General features: G+C 36.3%; 1 protein-coding gene across 1 annotated transcript in view; it reads right to left on the bottom strand.

The window, feature by feature from the left end:
- Positions 1–9,632, bottom strand: part of LOC149783004 (uncharacterized) — a 99,123-nt gene extending 89,491 nt beyond the window's left edge. The window contains exon 1 of the mRNA XM_089934573.1: positions 9,280–9,632. Coding sequence (XP_089790699.1) covers positions 9,280–9,319 — 40 coding nt within the window. The 5' untranslated portion in view covers positions 9,320–9,632. The remainder of the gene's footprint in view (positions 1–9,279) is intronic.
- Between the last annotated feature and the right edge of the window lie 7,016 nt (positions 9,633–16,648).

The raw sequence follows: 16,648 nt of genomic DNA, 5'->3' as shown, positions 1-16,648 counted from the left end.
ATTCCACTGGGAATCGGGACATAACTGTTTTAAAACATCCGTCAAGACTTGATCAAGATAACTACGTGATAAAAACTTAGGTCTCTGTATTCATAACTGACCCGAACAACAAACAAAATCAACAACCAAAACCTATACAAGAACAAGCCGATGATAGCCGTATCTGATATCAGGGTTAGATGCCAAGTCCGACCCGTCGCCATGGGCGATAGACAGCGAATCTGAAAGTTTTGATAAAAATCTATCGAATGATCAAAGAAAAGCCATTTGACTTCTACAAGTCGATAAAAGTAAAATAAAAGCATAATGCTTTTATTAAAATTTATTCAACCGTAACGGTCTTAATGTGTCCTGTTGATACATATAATCGACATTTCAGGGTGGTATGTTATATCAAAATGAATATAGAATGTTATCTTATCTTTTTGCAAACAGATGATATCATGCCCTTCACAGGTGTTTGGCCTACTTTGAGACACTTTCAACCAGTGAATGACAGAGAAATAGCAATTCACATAACCTATGCAAAAAAGGAAGAAAAAAATATCAATTTCGAAATACATTTCTCGTCGCACGCGTATATTACATATTCAGTTGAATATCAACTAATCAATATAATATCAAGTGCGGCTAAACATCAGTCAATATAATAACAAGCGATGCTAAATATCAATCAGCCAATATAATAACAAGTACTGCACCACTGTTCTTTTGTGATGCTACTGTTTAATAATGTTCATATTTTTTTTAATTTTTTTTATCATCGACGTTATTCTTGGATGTACCTATCAGAAATCAACATTATCGCATATAAGCACTCAAATTCTAACATTATGTCCTTCTAACTTCCAGAATCAACAAAATCAGGAAATTGCGCCTTTTCTTGGTTTTTGGTTTTTTCCCAATTTTCTAATCTTTATTCCATATAAATTGGAAGTTGATGAATTTGGAACTTCATTGCAAGACGGAGTATAAGGTCCGAGTAATTTTTTCACCAACCGGAAATGGGACTTCGACCTTTAATGTATTATTATGAATATTAGTACATTAGCAATATTTTAAAATAGAATTGTATGCATCTACTTCAACTATATGGTTGATTTCTGAGTTGACTTAGGAAAAACACTGTAACGCAATACAATTCCTTTCTAATTATATAGCTAAAACACAATTTTTATTTGGATCCCAATGAGGTAAAGCGGTATAGTTTTGAGCAGAACAAATCGGCTTGTACTATATAACACTATATAAACAGACTGACCATCTGGAATACGCAAACCATATTTATCTCGCCAACATCTTGGGGATTAATGGTGGAGTTTCTCACACTTTACATCGTCCAGTATTCGTCCATGAATGCCCAAATTTACTTACATTTAATAAAACCTATGTGTACGAGAGACATTAAAATTATGCATTACGTAAACTATAAGTTACCTGAGAAAGTTTAACAATACAGCTGACTGACCATAAAATTTATGAAGTGTCCAATAGTTAAATATTTGCCGAAACAGGCTTGAGTTTGGTGTTTTACGGCTCAGCAACAAAAGAAGGTTATTTAGTTCTGAGGTCATTGGAGTTAAGTACCTTGCCCAATGAAATTAAGTACCTTGCCCAACGAAACACAACAATGGTAGCCGCGACTCGAGCTAAACAGAGGGTATAACTGGAACGCGCACCTTTTCGGTCGGGATTCGGGCATAAAAAACTCTTGATCGCTGCTGCTCCCACCCAAACACAGACGATAAAGTCTGCATTTTCTTATGAAAATTAGAACTTTCATTATATGGCATTGTTAACAACACTGTTAACGTAACCTGTTTCAGCCTGGTCAACTTTATTTGTTCGTTTCATCTCGACAAACAATTTAAAAAAATATTGGTCCTACTCAATTTTGTATTGAAAAGATTGCGAAGAAAAAATAACATTTCTGTAATTTAAATGGGCTGAAGATTTTGCCTGGGGAAAAATATGAATGCACTAGACACAGAAGCCAAGCGAAAAACGCCACCTATGCAACAGTTGGCAAGTTCCAGTTTCCTCTGACCTTTCCCCATTCAATTTGTGATTTTTGGACAATTATGTTGGGACGGAAGGTTTTAGATATCTCGGAAGACATGTTGTAGGAGAAAGCCTTTCACCTCACTCGGCATTTCCGCCCCAAGACATCTTCGCTAGCCAAATGCCATACGTCCACTTTGTTCACACTGACTGGTGGCATGTGTAGCTAGCCGAAAGGAAACTTCAAGCAAGCGCCCCCTCACGGATGCAAGACTTGTTTCTCGTAGCAAGATGAATCGATTTTTTGTTATGTATTCAATATGGCAACTTCTCTTATCTTCGCATACATCGACTCATAAGAAAAGCTTGTGTGATAATGGTTAAAATTGGAGAATGCTATATGCAAGATGTGTCGTTGTCTACTGATACATTCAGGATTATTCCTATCTTCCAAACTATATCTAGCGAGAAACAGTTCCTTTCAGCTGTATCCAATCAGATAGCAGGTGTGTTCCGATTAGTTTACACACGCAAAGGGTCTGTGTAGAGCGAAGCATAATTGTCCAACTATCGAAAACAGGGTGGTATGTGTACGAGCAAACACGGACTATAGTTTGACTGAAGCACCCCAAAGGCCGTTACGTTCTTAATGACTCACGGTACTAATTCGATTCCCATAGTAAACCTATGCAAACACCATAATATTAAAAATTCAATAACTTAAAATTTCTGAGCGCTCATGATCAAACCTATATTTATCAGTAGAGTTCATACCTGGATGTTAGCTTCTGTGCAGAGAAAATACAAGTGTTTGAAACGTGCTTTCAACTCCGCATCAAGGAGTCAGGTGCTAATTTCAGTAATGAGTGTTCCAAACTCAAGACTGTTAAAGGACTGAAATTCCACCAATCAAACAATGTCTCTTTTTTTCACTTACAACGAGAATAAGCTCTCGAAAGAATCTTTTTCCAATAAATAACATATATTATTAACCAATGCTGGCCAGCTATACCCATATATACTCTATTTTATGTTCACCGATTTCCAGACTGGTTCCCGTTTTTCCATACAATTAGTACCGTGTGTCCTACATTAAACAAACCCTATTGGCGCGTTGCATGATGGGATTAAGGGGAGGGGGGCGAGAAGATACTCAGTGGAAAATACTAAGTTTAGGGTGTTCAAAGCTAAAACTAAATTGCACAGTGTCTCATTTTGCATTGAAAAATATTTAAACAAATCTGGGGAGAAATTCTGCTACAAAATTATGTGGTGTTCCTTAAAATGCTACCCATCTTTTGACTAGACAGTTCATGTCGAAACTGTCATAATTACATTATCCAAAGGTACCGCCATTAGAAATTTTTATTATGCTTAATGAATGAGAAAATCGTACAAAAATATCAGTCTTACCCTTATCCCAACAATGGCGTGAGACTATAATGCAGGGCAACTGGCACTGCTCAGTCGATTTTACGGAAGGAAAAGTTCCAAAGATAAACTGCAAAATTCCATTTCAGATGAAACTATTTCATCATCGTATATAAGCCAGCCTTTTTCGAAGATCGGCATGACAAAATCACTTGATTTCATTGGCCTTAAATTGACAAAACTTGTATGTGCTAATGTGCCGCCAAGCACTAAAGAAAAAAAAAAGGCAGATCCATTCAAACATCAGATGTGCAATATGAATAAAACAATGGTTGCATTTTTTTCTTTATTTTAGGTTTGATGTTGAAATTTCTTTCCCACTCAATTATCTTAATACCTGACGCGAGAATGATCAGACGAACACTTATAACCCTCACCAAAACCAAAAGGTACACCCAAACCATAGTCTGTTTCTTTAACTTAGTGGTATCATCTGCACCTTTTAAACGGCATCTAAAGCAACGTCTGTTTTTAAAATACTGACGTGTGTGAAGTACAAGGACATGTCATTATCTTACCATGTACTTCAATTAAAAGATGGAAAACAACCATTTTAACATACCAGTGTATGTAACGCAATTTCTGATTGGATAAATCCCAGCATTTATTTAACTGTTGCTCTTACACATGCAAAATCGTTTTCATTTGTGACGTCAAAATATTTACCCTTATGACACAAATTGTATCCACAAATGGAATACACTCCGGCCCAGTTGATCTATGTTGTGGTGTTCCACAGGGGTCTGTTCTTGGACCTGTTCTCTTCATTCTATACACTCAGTTGCTCTCAAGTGTCATAGATCATCATCCAGTGTCTCACCAATTGTACGCTGATGACACCCAAATATACAAATCTAGCCACCCAACTGAAGTTGATGCTACCATCCAAGGTGTAGAGAGGTGCATTTCTGATGTGAAATCATCTATGACTTGTAACAAGCTGCAGATGAATGATGATAAAACTGAGGCCATTCTGATCACAACACAAAGACTTTCTCATTCACATCCTTTACCTCAAACAGAAAATATCAGCAAAACCAACATTAAATTCACACAATCAGTACGAAACCTAGGTGTTACTCTGGATAGTACTCTCACACTGCACCAACATGTCATGAACATATGCAAGGCTGCATATCTTGAGCTGAGACGCATCAGCTCAATTCGCAAATATCTTTCAGTTGATGCCACTAAAACACTTGTGTGTTCATTAGTACTTTCAAGACTGGACTATTGAAACTCAATTCTGTCTGGTTCATCTCAATATCTGCTCCAGAAACTTCAAAACACAGCTGCTCGGATCGTACTTAGAGTACCACGATCAGAGCACACCTCCCCGCTGCTCTGTACCCTACAATGGCTATCCATTCGATCCAGAATCAAACACAAAATTTGTTCTCTGTGCTACGTTTCATTGACGGACTCTAGTCCAACATACCTATCCGACCTCAACCATGTGTATACACCAGCAAGATACTTATGCTCCTCTTCTGACAATCGTATACTCATTATTCCCACTATGAAAACAAAGTCATATGGACAGCGTTCTTTTGCATACCAGGGCCCAGCAACGTGGGATGAATTGCCCACTGAACTTATACACCAAGACACCGTGATCCCATTCAAGAGTGCTATCAAAACTCACTTATTTCGACTGCAAGAACAAACTTAAAAACCTAATAATGTTTCCTACCTTAAATATTCTCAGAATGTTTTTTGTTTTTGTATTTTTTAAAATGTTTTTTAATTTCATTGTGTTTGTTTTTGTAATCATATCATTATATGTGTTTTATCTTATAGGTGTTGTCTAATGTTGTAAAGGGCTTGGAGCTTCTAAAGATTAGGCGCTATACAAAGTCCTCATTATTATTATTATTATGTCTTACACTCAGAAATGCAGAAAGGGAAAACCATCGCAACAGACAAAATAAAAAGTGTTCGAATTTGAATTAATTTTAATTTAAATGACTATATTAAAAGTTCACTTAAAGAAAAGAAAAAACCCACAAAACTTGACAGCTGTTTCTAAATAAAATGAGTGCCATGGGTAGTAAATCTTGCCGGAATCAGTTTATAAATGTTTGGATGGCGCTCTACAGATATTATGTACTTCTGAGAGAGAGAGAGAGAGAGAGAGAGAGAGAGGTCAGAGGTGTAGGCTGAAATGTTTTGCCTTTTCAACATGCATAATGGAGAGAATGTTGGCATACTTCTTTGTTACTTTCATGTGCTGTGGCTCAAATTTCATTGCATATTGTACGTATGGAAACTGCACATGGTCTAAGCATATAGCTGACCAAAATATCTACTCTCATGTGTACAAAAAATCAGCCTGAATTGGTGTAAAATACAATATCTTCAGCAGTTATGAAAATATGGAAATTTAATTCTGCCAGGCTAGACAGTACCAGTTTCTGAAAGTGCAATAAATGAATTACCAAATATATCTCTTTTATTACAATTTACTTCTGAAATCCAGGAAGTGAAAACTGAGCTAGCCGAATTTTTATTGGTGCATTTGAAATCAATCCTATACCCCTAAATGCACTCATGAACAAAACATCAAAATGAAGGAAATTAAAGGTACATTTAACGATACCTAAGTTACAATAGAGGGTCATTTTTAAACAACCAGTATAACCAGTGAGGAAAATCTGGGAAATTTTTTTTTCTTTAAAAACTTAACCCTACGGAAAATACCAAATTGCAGTGTGCTATCTTAATGAATAAACAATATGAAGTAAAGGCCGCAATAGTACGATTCAGTCTGCCAAAATGACATATGAATGATGTAGCAAAATCCACGATAAACCATCATAAATTTTGACGCAACTATGACGTTATGAGTCTCCCATTTGACGTGATGCCATAGTGAATGATATATGTTGCTCTTTAAAGAGAAAATTTTCAAAAGGTATTTAGCATGCTGATAATAGTTTTTTCTTTGAGAATTCGAATGTTAATGGTAGTTTTAATGTTATGAAATATCCGCCGACACGCTCCGATGACGCGTCGACGGCCGGTAAAACTCAATTTGAAATGGAATAAACATTCAGTAACATCATGACATACAAGGCTAATTACACTCTGATTTTGCATCTTTGATGAAGAATTATCAAGAACAATCGCATTCGAACTTAATTTGTCTGAGAGAGAGAGAGAGAGAGAGAGAGAGAGAGAGAAGAACAAGAGGAATTCGGTAGAGATTACTGATAACTGTTCGTGACTTTCGAAAAGATTGGGCTGCAACAGTTGCAGTATATTATCTTCTAGACAAGACCTACATCTTGGTGTTATCTTATCCCTGAAATTATCTAACTCCTCCTATCTGCGAATTATCTTCATCAAGGGGGATTCGAGACCTGTTAAAATGAGTCAGTATGAAGCTTATCCTAGGCGTTTACCTCTGGCAACCAAAGATAAGAACCGCGAGCTTGTATTGTAGATACCTAGGATAGATTCCAAGTTTGATACAAACAAGGCTCTGAAAACTTGAGAATTAAAATAAAAAAGAACAGCCGAAATTGTTAAATATCGATACTACTTTATATAGAGGCTCAAGAAAGACAACAGCCATCGTTTTACCATGTAATAATAAACAAACTGTTCCACAAAATAGTCTCACGTGCCAAACAGCGTAGTCAAGGACAGCACAAGATAATTTTGTCAATGAAAGTTTGCGCCAAGCTTATGTTGTGACGCCAACGCCGCCAACTTTGAAGTGAGATTTTTGTTTTACCTGTTTCTCGGGCAAGATAACTAAATGTGAATGTCAATAGACTTGTTAAGATGTCTTGGTTGGGGTGGGGATTTTTTTATGCACTGGATACGACGACGAGAGAGAGAGAGAGAGAGAGAGAGAGAGAGAGAGAGAGAGAGAGAGAAGAGGTATTATTGCACACTTCCCTTTTAAAAGTGAGAGTAAGTTACAATTTACTTAATTAGAAATTGTATTTACATCAATAAGAGATGCAAAATTATCTTTACAAAATTAAAAAAGGACATCAACAAAAAACAAGTCGAAAGTTGTCATATTCAAGTTAAATTCAATACATGTCACAGTGCTGAGACTCGCTCTCTCGCTCCCTCTCTCTCTCTCTCTCTCTCTCTCTCTCTCTCCAATACAAGTCATGCTATTCTTATGGCAAGGCAAGACGCGAAGACAGAAAAGAATCTCGCAACGCACCAAAATCACATGCATATGTACACAGTTAGTGCATAGCATACAGGTAACATGTTGATTAACTTAAGCACCGTTCATATAGTATGTATGTATGTATGTATGTATGTATGTATGTATGTATGTATGTATGTATGTATGTATGCATGCATGCATGCATGTATATATGTATGTATGTATGTACGTATGTATGTACGTATGTATGTATGTATGTTTAATGTAAAACGGTTGAATATCGGTATATTTTAAGACATACATACATACATACATACATACATACATAATATGAACGGCGTATTAGTTTATTCTATCAACATATTAACTGTACGCACTATGTATTGGATAGATCTATTTGTGTAATCAAAGTCTTCGATAATGTGTGTCGCGTACTCTGGCGGAAATCTACTAGCGTACAAAAATTATGCGAATAGTGTTTAATGAACGTACATTGTGCCTTAGCTAACGTATCTGAATAGTTCAGACGGAATAAATGTTTATGTAACACCTTAACATAAATTACCTTTTCTATAATACAAAGTATACACGGATTTTACTGCGAAGTGTAGCTTGCAAACAGACGAGCTGATTTGAATAAGTGATCTTTCAAAGTACTCCACTATCAAACTGGCACTATTGGCGAAGGTGAGAACTCTCCCTCTTTTACATTATCTCCGCTTTCAATTATTAATCATTCAGTTAAAATCAATTAAACATTTTCCTTTTTGCTACACACAGACTTTTATGAGTTTCTTCTTCATTTAAATAAGGCAATGTATCAGAATAACTGTGTGTTTTCTTTCTTTCTTCGTGAATGTCTTAAATTATAAAACGCATAGAGGATCGGAAGCAACAATATCGGTTTGAACATCAGTTCAAATGTGACATTTTTTTTTAAATTACAGGGAATGCAACGTAGCTATCGCTTTGAGGAATGCTTCAACTAAGTACGAAACCAAGAGCACTAACAACTACCTTCAACTATTTGAGCGTTGGTAAACTCAGTAATTTTTATGCGGCAAGCTAAAACTTTTCAAATAAAGTAGGCTTTGACTCCAATTTAGATCATCACCTTCATAATATTTTTAAAAAATATCTTTCTCCAAAATCCATCCATTTTCTTCATAAAATAGTTGCAAGTCTATATAGATTTGATTGTTCAATGTATAATTTAAATAATAATAATAATAATAATAATAATAATAATAATAATAGTAGTAGTAGTAGTAGTAGTAGTAATAATAGAAAAAATAAAATCATGCCACGATATAAATACCAGTTATGTTGAACTAACGTTTTCTATATCTAGTTTTTACACTGCATGAATCATCGTTTCATTATTTCATTGTCTTTATAATGTATTGAAATGTACATGTACCAATCATCGAATTACAGTAAACAACATTTGAACGCATCTCTGAATGGATGATTTTAAAGTATATCTATATTTTCATTCTTTTCTAAGCACTCTCCTGAATTATACCAATCGATACATGGGAGCCGCAGAAACAAACAAGCCATTAACTCGCACTTTCAAATGTCACCCTCTTCTGCACTGACACTTTAACGCTATTCGGCTAGTGTTAACTTTTAGATCGGCGAAGCATGTATCTAAATTCTAAAGAATGACCACATATCTCATTAAAAAGAACATAAAATGATGTACTTACTTTTAATTGGCTTTGGGTTTGACTGTTTCCTTCTCGACATAGTCCTTGTAGTTTCACACTTTCTTAAACTCCCCGGTCCTTCGCTCGTGACATGTACATTGCGCAGTCAACCCATGACCTTGCTTAACTTCAATGCGCAGTGACCTCTGAGAGGTTACATCTCGACAATGTAAATAACTGTAACACGTTGAGTGTAGATCCAACATTGGAAAATGCTATAAAATCATATATAAAGTTTTATAGACAGATAGCCTCGGCACATCTATTGTTTAGAACGTCACAACTGAATGAGCTGAACAGCTTTGGCGCAGAGAGATCATGTATTCCTTCAACACGCACAAGCGGCATTATCTCTCAACTTATCGGCTGATGTTATCTTATCTGGGCGCTGATCAGGGACCATTCATCACCACTTATCTGCAGTATCAGGGGGCGCGTCAGTGTGTTCGATGTGGGATTAAAACCATTGGCAATCTTCCTCTATAAATACCTTGTTATAAGTGGATAATCAAATCGTGGGGCACAAGATATCGACAGGCATTGACGATATAGATTTGTTCCAGTTCTGTAGTTTTGAAAATTATATAAGGTTTAACAGCTTGATGCTCTACAAAAAACAAAAGACCCCATTCAAATAAACACGTAATGCACGCTATCCTTGAATGAGACTGGTTTTGATCAAATTATGGGAATTGATCAAAGATATTTCTTCGATTAATTATTGATATAAGACTATTGCCTTTTACGTGTAGGTTTGTGGGTAGGCAGGCAGATTGGAAAGTCAGTTATATTGGTATATAGGTAATTATGTGGATTAAAAAAAGTAGATAAGGATAGATGACGACACAAAACGCAAATTCGAAATTTTATGTTGATGTAGCATCCGAACTTATAGAGTACACTGAGATGTTTGTTTTTCAAAGGCACTTCTTTTCATATGAGTGAAATTTATCTTTTTAATATGCATTTAATTTTGTTGGATGGATTCATCTTTTTAATGTGTGTTTCAATTTGTTGGAAACAAAGAAGGGCTTATTTGGACCTAAAGTATATATGAGAAACTCTATCTCGACGGGGTAAATTTATATTGATGTGGACAGAACGCAGCATGTAATCCTAGTTTACCATGACAGCACATATCCGCATAAAATTTTCATTTGCCGCGGAAGTGGCTGGAATTCTGCAGTTCTTTTTTTTTTTTTGGGGGGGGGAGGGTTACTAGACAGATGCCCCCCCCCCCATTTCACTCCAAAAATAAAAGTGTTTTCATGTTTTTCTGTTTCTTCCTAAGGTGTGTGTGTGTGTGTGTGTGTGTGTGTGTGTGCATTTCTTTATAGAAATAGAATTTTTATAAAAAATTTATTTAAATAAAAAATTTTGATGTGGTATTTTTTTATATCCCTAGTGTATTTTAATGGGTTGTTCATCCGATCTAGACTTCAATATCCATGTCCAATTTCCTTCCCTTGTTTTCTTCCAGTGACCTTAGCTAAGGGTCCCCTTTGTCCTGTGTATGCTATATGAGTAATTTGCTATTTTGTTTGTGTGCTATATATTTGTGTGTGAGGACCGCATTAGAATAAAAATATCCTTCAGTTTTTCTATATTTTGATTGGCTTAATTTTTTTTATATATTTATGTATTTAGTTTTCTCCTAAGGTTAGTTTGGGTACCATTGTTGTTGGATTTAGTCCCCGTGTATGTGTTTTGTTTGTCTATTTCCCGCATACAAGTTTTTCTGAGACTCTTTCTCAAGCCTGTTCACTTCGCGTAGCGCCTTGTGACCTAGCCCTGCGACGTCTGTGCCCGTCACCCGTCTGCAGGTTCCCTGTATCCCTGTACAGTTTCACGGGGGGAAAAAGGGAACAGCCTTATGTTTGTTAGTTTATTATTATTGGGGTTTCTATATGTTGGTTAAGTTTTAATGCACATACATTTCTTTTTTTTACTTCACCCGTCTGCAGGTTCCCTGTATCCCTGTACAGTTTCACGGGGGGAAAAAGGGAACAGCCTTATGTTTGTTAGTTTATTATTATTGAGGTTTCTATATGTTGGTTAAGTTTTAATGTACATACATTTCTTTTTATGCTTAGTCGGCTTAAATTTTTTTATTATATATTTTTTATTTGTTGCCCCAAGGTTTGAGATGAGATAAAGGTTCCAACCCGCGCTCATGCCGGTGCATACTCCTACTCAGGCTGCAGACCGAAGCCCTCCTCCCATCTCTCCCTTCCTTGTCGTGATGTCTTGTTAGTGAAGTCTTTCCTCGTTCAGTCATTGGTTAGTCTTTAGTTTCTCTCTGGGGTTCAGCACAGGACAGAGGGTCTGTCCCGCGCACAGGCGGTACATACCCCTAAGCGGGCTTTAAACCAGTCCCCTCCCCCTTGCACCTCCTCCTGGTTGTTCTACTATTTCTTTATCTTGATTATTTGTCCGCAGACTATCATTGTCTTTGTGATATAATCGGTTATTTTCAGGACTATGTTCTTATCAAAGTTTCCGGCTATAAATAGAAGATTGTTTCTATGGTATTTTTCCTTTTTGCAGATTTCCACTATCAGCGTTAGGCTATCGTTTTTGGTTTTCTCACATAGGACTATAGTACGTAGTTTTGTGAAGTTCGCCGTTTTGCATAGTGGGCATCTCGGCATTAATCTAATCTTATGTCTTCTTATTGCTTTTTCGCCTGCAAGTTCGGGCAAACCCTACTTGGTAAGGAAGAATCGATTCTGTTTGATGGATAGGTGTGATAAATGAATGAAACATATGCCACTGTTTTTTTAATAATTATTTATAATTTAACTTTTGTTTAAAGTTTATGGAAAAGATGAATTAAACAGGAAAAAAAATGTGATTATCGAAACTGTTAATTTACTTTGGGAATTATCAAGCTCTTTCATTTAATACTGTAAATTTTTATATGAAAATAAACATGTTTTAATAAATGTAATCAGGTAAAAATGTAACTATCTTATTTATTTCGCGTGCTTTCCCCATTTTACAAAGATACAAAAGGGAAGTAACTCCTAAAAGTCTAGGGACTACAGGGCGGTCCATTACACTAAAGAACTTGAATACAATTCGTTCTGTTCTGGCCGGATGGTAAATGCGATAGAAAAAAGAACAAATATGTACACATCAATCATCCCATCCATTGATACATGGAGACCGGCAAACAGACAGATGGGCGTGTAACAGGTAAAAACATAAGCAAGGGTCCGGCAGTTGGATCTGGGACTGGCATGTAGATAGCATGGTGGGACAGTTAAAAACAGATGGGTTTGTAAGTAAAGAGTTCATACAGGTATTATGATAGAGATGTAGATAGGATGTGGGGTATGGAAATACTCGTAGGTAGGAAAAGAGAGAAACAATTACGTGTTGAAAACATTTTATTCGCAAAATGTATATGGATGCAAATGAAGAAACACAATTTATGTAGCAAGAGTTGATTTTCACTAACAATATTTGTTTGAATAAAGAACTCCACATAGAATGTAATTATAGCGCCATCTCACAAAAGATGTGTAGATTTTTTTTTAATCCTGCTGGCCATCGTCGTATGATGCTTAAAAAAGAATATGGAAATAAATCATTTTCATGCAAAAGCTGAAAGTGCTCAAGAAAATGTTCAAACGTTTTGCGATTAAACATTACAAGGTTGCATTTGCGATGTCAGTGATGAAGTATTATAGAGATCAACTTGAATACAGCGAAGAAAATATTTAAATAGGAGAAATTGCTATTGCGGATTCGGAAAGCTCTCGTGAATGAAATCTGGAGTAAATTCCATGTGCAATAATGATTCACTTGATCGTCTGAGCCCTTCATTAGTTGGTAATATAAAAGCTGACATAGTTAATTTCTTCATGCAAACTAAACACATGAATGTATGACATACCGACAATACATCACGAAACATTCGGAAGAAGATTTAGTGGTTTTTGCTATCGTTTCAAAATTGTCATCTTATCTCAGGAAATCTGATCATCAGCACTAGAGAGATACAGTATGATTAATTAATAGCCTATGATTAATTATTTATTAACAAGAGGTCTAATTAGGGCATTAACATCCAAAGGGTAAAAACCTTGCAACTGCAATTTGGCGTCAGGTAGGATACTGACGGGCCTTTTAGTCATAGACTTCCTTTTTCTGATATGGTATGTATTTAATTTGATAGAGTATATATTTAATTTGAAAAGCAAGTACAGTTTTCTGATTTGAATTTGTTTCGCATATGAACCTTCCAATTTTTTTTAAAAGCTACTTTTAATTTTGTTATGCCTGAAGAAAATAACTGTCGCAAATGCCTGAAGAAAATAATTGTCGGTAATGTCTTCAGGGCTAAATTGTAGTTAAAAATAAAGCTTTTAGGAGCGATTTCTATTAGTTTCCGTCGACATCGTATCAAGTGTAAATGTGTGTGTGTGTGTGTCATTAGAACTTTTAACGTTTCTTTAAAAAAAATTAAGTTATATCGCTACAATGTCTGCAGTGTGGCAGTTTATAGTGATGTCTAGCACTGGGGCATCATGTCGCAGACATGTAGCATGATGTCCCACCCACTCACATTATCCTGACACCAGGCCGACCAGTCCTTTACACTAACCTGTTAATGATGAGCGCCAAGCGAGGCAGCTGTTAGTACTATTTTTGTAAGTCTCGGGTAGGACTCGGCCGGGGACCGAACCCACGACCTCCCGCTTCCAAGGCGGACGTTCTAACCACTAGACAACCGGAGCGGTATCAAGTGTAATAACACGAAGAGACAATTTAATTCGTTAAAATATGAAATTAATACGAATTAAGAAACTTATAGTATTTAAAAACGGTCTTACCCCAAGCCGTATACAATCTTATAAGACGAGTCCTACAACAAACTGCACACGCTCAGATCTACCGGCACATAATGCACTTAAGATCTTTGTCTGTGCAGTTTGTTAGGAGTAATTAGTAAAACAAACAACAAATACCCCTATCTGCAAGCGCGTTGTGATACGTCAAATAAGGATTTATGTTGTTTGCAGTTGAACTCGTCTTATAAGCGAGTAAAGACGGTTATCCATATCTTTTTCTTGTCGGTACTGTCCCTGAACATAATTTTACTGATTAGATTGTGTCATCTGGGCGTCTCAGGAAAAGTCAATTCTGCGTGGAGACAATAATTTCACAATTGCATCACTGACGACTCAAAACTGATCAGAGCACAATTTATGACATTTAACATGTAAATCTTCTCCTTATTTTATTGAACTAGAGGTAAACGGTGCCTGTTTTGGTTTGCAGTTAGTTATCCCGAATGAGATGACGATACTTTTAGCAATTGTTCTGAGAGAAAATAGGTAAATTTTAATCAGGTGTTACAAAGTTTTACATGTCATATACTTCTTAACTATAATAATGGCTTGTGCTTTGTGGTTCTGCAGGTTAAACGTAATTTTTCAGTATACACTTTCTATTTGTCGAGGAACAGCCTGGGAAGACCCGAAGAAGAACCACTGACACTCGGGTAAATACTGGCAAGCTTTCTCACGTACCTACACTGGCCACGCCGAGGCTCACGTGGACAGAGATGAGATGTGAGTGATGGACATAGGACACAATTAATTTTACTATATGTTATCTACATTGGTTTCTCAGTACTGACCTTTCCACTGTGTGACAATCAATACAAATCATATGCTAATCTAAAATACCTTCAAAGATGACTTCACGGTGAAGTTCTCGTCAAAGGTTGACCTGCTCTTTTTTTAGATGCTGAACTGTCAACACATCACCATATAAACAGAACACAGATTTCACTTCCGGAGCATCACCAAGGCCTTATTACTCACTGTGCACTGTCGCCGAAATACACACATACAACAACACCCTGAGCTCGTATTATGAAGAATAAACAGTTACCTTTAAATCCCTACAAAAAATGCATAAATAAAACTCTTCTATCACCACCAAAATAAGAGAGGAAAAAATGTTCTAAAAATAGACTAGAACTACATTTGTGGGTACTGAACTGGAAGTATTAATTGTGAACCGATTCCTGATGTGCAAAGGCGAGCACCAGGGCCCCAACGCGTAATAATGACTTGGGTACGTAATAAATGCTGATATAAATTATGTATGGTATTGGTTCTACCGAAACGTTATGTCCCGTTTTATGCAACATTCCTTCCTTCCTTCCTTCATCCCTTCATTCCTTCCTTCCTTCCTTCATTCACAACATCCTTCACTCGTTCCTCTCCTCTCTTTCTTTCTTTAGCTTCTTTGCGCTGAGTACGTTGGTGACTCGGCCAATGACATATTTTGGTGTATGTCTTAGCACTACAGGATAGTAAGCTGTGATTCGGTCTATCCTTGTACTATTTTTTTTATTTGAAAACCCAATAAATTTGTCAAATTTAAAAATATGTGCTGCATCAGCTTTAGTATATTTATCGATAATGCCTGTTAAACAGAGGCTCAAACAAATAAGTTTTGTTTTTCAGAATAAAGTCAAAAGAAGTGCACGTTTTGCATGCAAGAAACAACATTTTTTCTTTGGTTCGTCGGAGAGAGAGAGAGAGAGAGAGAGAGAGAGAGAGAGAGAGAGAGAGAGAGAGAGAGCGAGAGAGAGAGAGAGAGAGGGAGGGAGGGAGGGAGGGGGTATATATACAATCGTGAGAAAAGTGTTATATTTCTGTTCAAAACCTCCCCTTTAAAATCTAGGCCCACTTCTTAGTTCCATATCTTGAAACTCGTTGGCTGTCATTGTCATTTTAAAGGCCAATTAAGGAATAATGATATAAATTTCCTCTAAAACAATAGTCCAGAAACCCGATAACGGCGAGGACAAAAGAAGATTCCGCAAATACGCCTTCTGTAGATAAAATATTGATTAAAATAACAGGGACGAGATAATGCTTTCATTATTGTGTCGTGAAGATATCTAGAATTGTGTGTTTTATGTGCTGTGGAGCTAATCCTGATAGAAGAGATTAAATACAAGTGATAAGAGGGTTTGTATAGGATGTGTTCTCAGACAGAAAGACTGATAACAAGCAAGATAACGAGAACAAAAATGAATGTCGTTATCTGATCGGACTCACTATGCCAGGTCACATGACCATAGACTGGTAATCCGGTTATCTAGACCAAGGAGACTTGATAACAAGGGGACATAATGATATAAAATCCGTCTAGGACTTATAACAAACACTTAGTTGCCAAGTTTTAAATACACAACTATAACCATTTCAATAGATAGATTGCTTTTGTCTAAGATGACATAGGCCGTCATTAGCTAATGATAGTTATACGAGTCAGTAAATTTAGGTAACAAAAACAAAATTGGTGTCGACATTCAGAAGGTTTAAATATCTGTGAAGAC

Source organism: Sinohyriopsis cumingii, chromosome 15 (genome assembly GCF_028554795.1).
Source record: "Sinohyriopsis cumingii isolate HCF-2022 chromosome 15, ASM2855479v2, whole genome shotgun sequence".
NCBI classification, from domain to species: Eukaryota; Metazoa; Mollusca; class Bivalvia; order Unionida; family Unionidae; genus Sinohyriopsis; species Sinohyriopsis cumingii.
The sequence above is the reverse complement of the archived record's forward strand: the minus strand, read 5'-3'. Positions and strand labels throughout refer to the sequence as shown.